Raw genomic sequence first — 1655 nt, forward strand, 5'->3', positions numbered from 1 at the left:
GCAGAAGATATCAAATATAAGGTCTAGCTATATCAAAAAAAAAAATTGAGGAGGCATATATTAAATGCTCATCAATTCTGTTTCTTGGTTAACTTTCACTAATACAAGAAAGAGAAAAAATATATTTTCAGCTAACGGGTCTCGATCATTTTATAAAAACAGTAGCAAACATACCTGATGAGAACACTAAGTTGGGCATTGCATTTAGTAAGGTATGGGTCAACATTCTCCGCTTGAGAGAAACGTGGCAATGTAGCATTCAGTCCTGCTTGCAGAATAATCGTTCTCTCTTCTACATTCAGCTGTGGCTCGAGAGCACTGGCTTTAGTTAAGGTCTTTAACTTTCTAATTATTCACAAGAAAAAACATATGATCAAGGATTACAATCAACCTCACAGCATCAATAGTATACAGTATCATTTTCATACCTAACAAAGCTCCTTTAGTTGTTAGATTACTAAACTATCATGTTCCATTGCAATGCTTATAGTTCACCCTCTTGACATCTTATGCCTTGATGCATTACAAGCACTTATATAATTACTGTTTCTTGTGCTGTATGCCATATTTCTCTCAAAGGATAAATCTTTGAATCTTTATATAACAAATTGTTACTTATTTACTACCTCAGTTACATATCCAGTCATTGAAAGTTGTGTGATCCCTGCATGTAAATAAATGTTCTTAAACTAGTTCTTTTTGTATATCAGGTTGATGAATATTCATACTTCCTTTGCAACCCCATGCTCCATTATGCTCAATTATTTCAATTATACACAGAAAAGCAAAACAAAGTTATCTTCTACATTTTAACTCTGATACTCATGATATATAAAATCTCCATATTCTATTATACAAACTCTCAGCTTGCTTATCCTGCCTGTTATAATCTGTAGCTAACTCATTACACAATCTAACATCTCATCTAGTGGTAGAACCCTACAGAAATAAACATAAAATGAGTCTTATGTTTTAAGCACAGAAGGATACGCAAGATCTCTCAGGGCCTGCAGGACACTAGCAAGCACAGGATGTGGAAGACCTTCGCTCCTAGATGTATTGACTAGATGTGTAATAAGCAAAGGCCGTTGACGAAGCTTAAAGTCTGGGAGGCGAGTAAGGGCCCGGGCAATATTGCTAATGGCATGTAGAACTGCTTCATTCACCATTTCACTCTGTAATTAAGGAAAATTATCTACATCATCACGCACGCATATCTTTTTAATACACATTCTTTTCTTCTTTTTGTGTAATAATACTATAACACTTCACATAGTGTATACAAATAAAATACAATCTCACAGTAATAAATTACCTATTTCTATATGTATATCATACTGAAAATCAGTTGTTTTGTTATCCACAAACATAATGATCTTATACGTTATGCAGTCTTCTTACCTTGTTACTATTAATGATATTAAGAAGATGAAGCATGATTGGGCCATCAACACGGCTTCCAATTACACTTGCTGGAGCCAAAGTGGAAATCTGTCCGAGGCACAGCACTATACTGGCTCGCATCCAGGAGGATTCTTCTACTCGTGTATCTTGCTGCAAATTTGAAAAACATAAATACAGATCATAAAATTAAATGGCATTGGCAAAGTATAACTACAACAAGTAGAAACTACGCAATATTTATACTTCGCATG

General features: G+C 34.6%; 1 protein-coding gene across 1 annotated transcript in view; it reads right to left on the reverse strand.

The window, feature by feature from the left end:
* Window positions 1–1655, reverse strand: part of LOC119585848 (maestro heat-like repeat-containing protein family member 1) — a gene marked incomplete in the record, with an annotated part of 26167 nt that overhangs the window by 17169 nt on the left and 7343 nt on the right. The window contains 3 exon segments of the mRNA XM_037934580.1: window positions 175–318; window positions 991–1175; window positions 1402–1554. Of these exon segments, the coding sequence (XP_037790508.1) occupies window positions 175–318; window positions 991–1175; window positions 1402–1554 (482 nt within the window).

Source organism: Penaeus monodon, chromosome 20 (genome assembly GCF_015228065.2).
Source record: "Penaeus monodon isolate SGIC_2016 chromosome 20, NSTDA_Pmon_1, whole genome shotgun sequence".
Lineage (NCBI taxonomy): Eukaryota > Metazoa > Arthropoda > Malacostraca > Decapoda > Penaeidae > Penaeus > Penaeus monodon.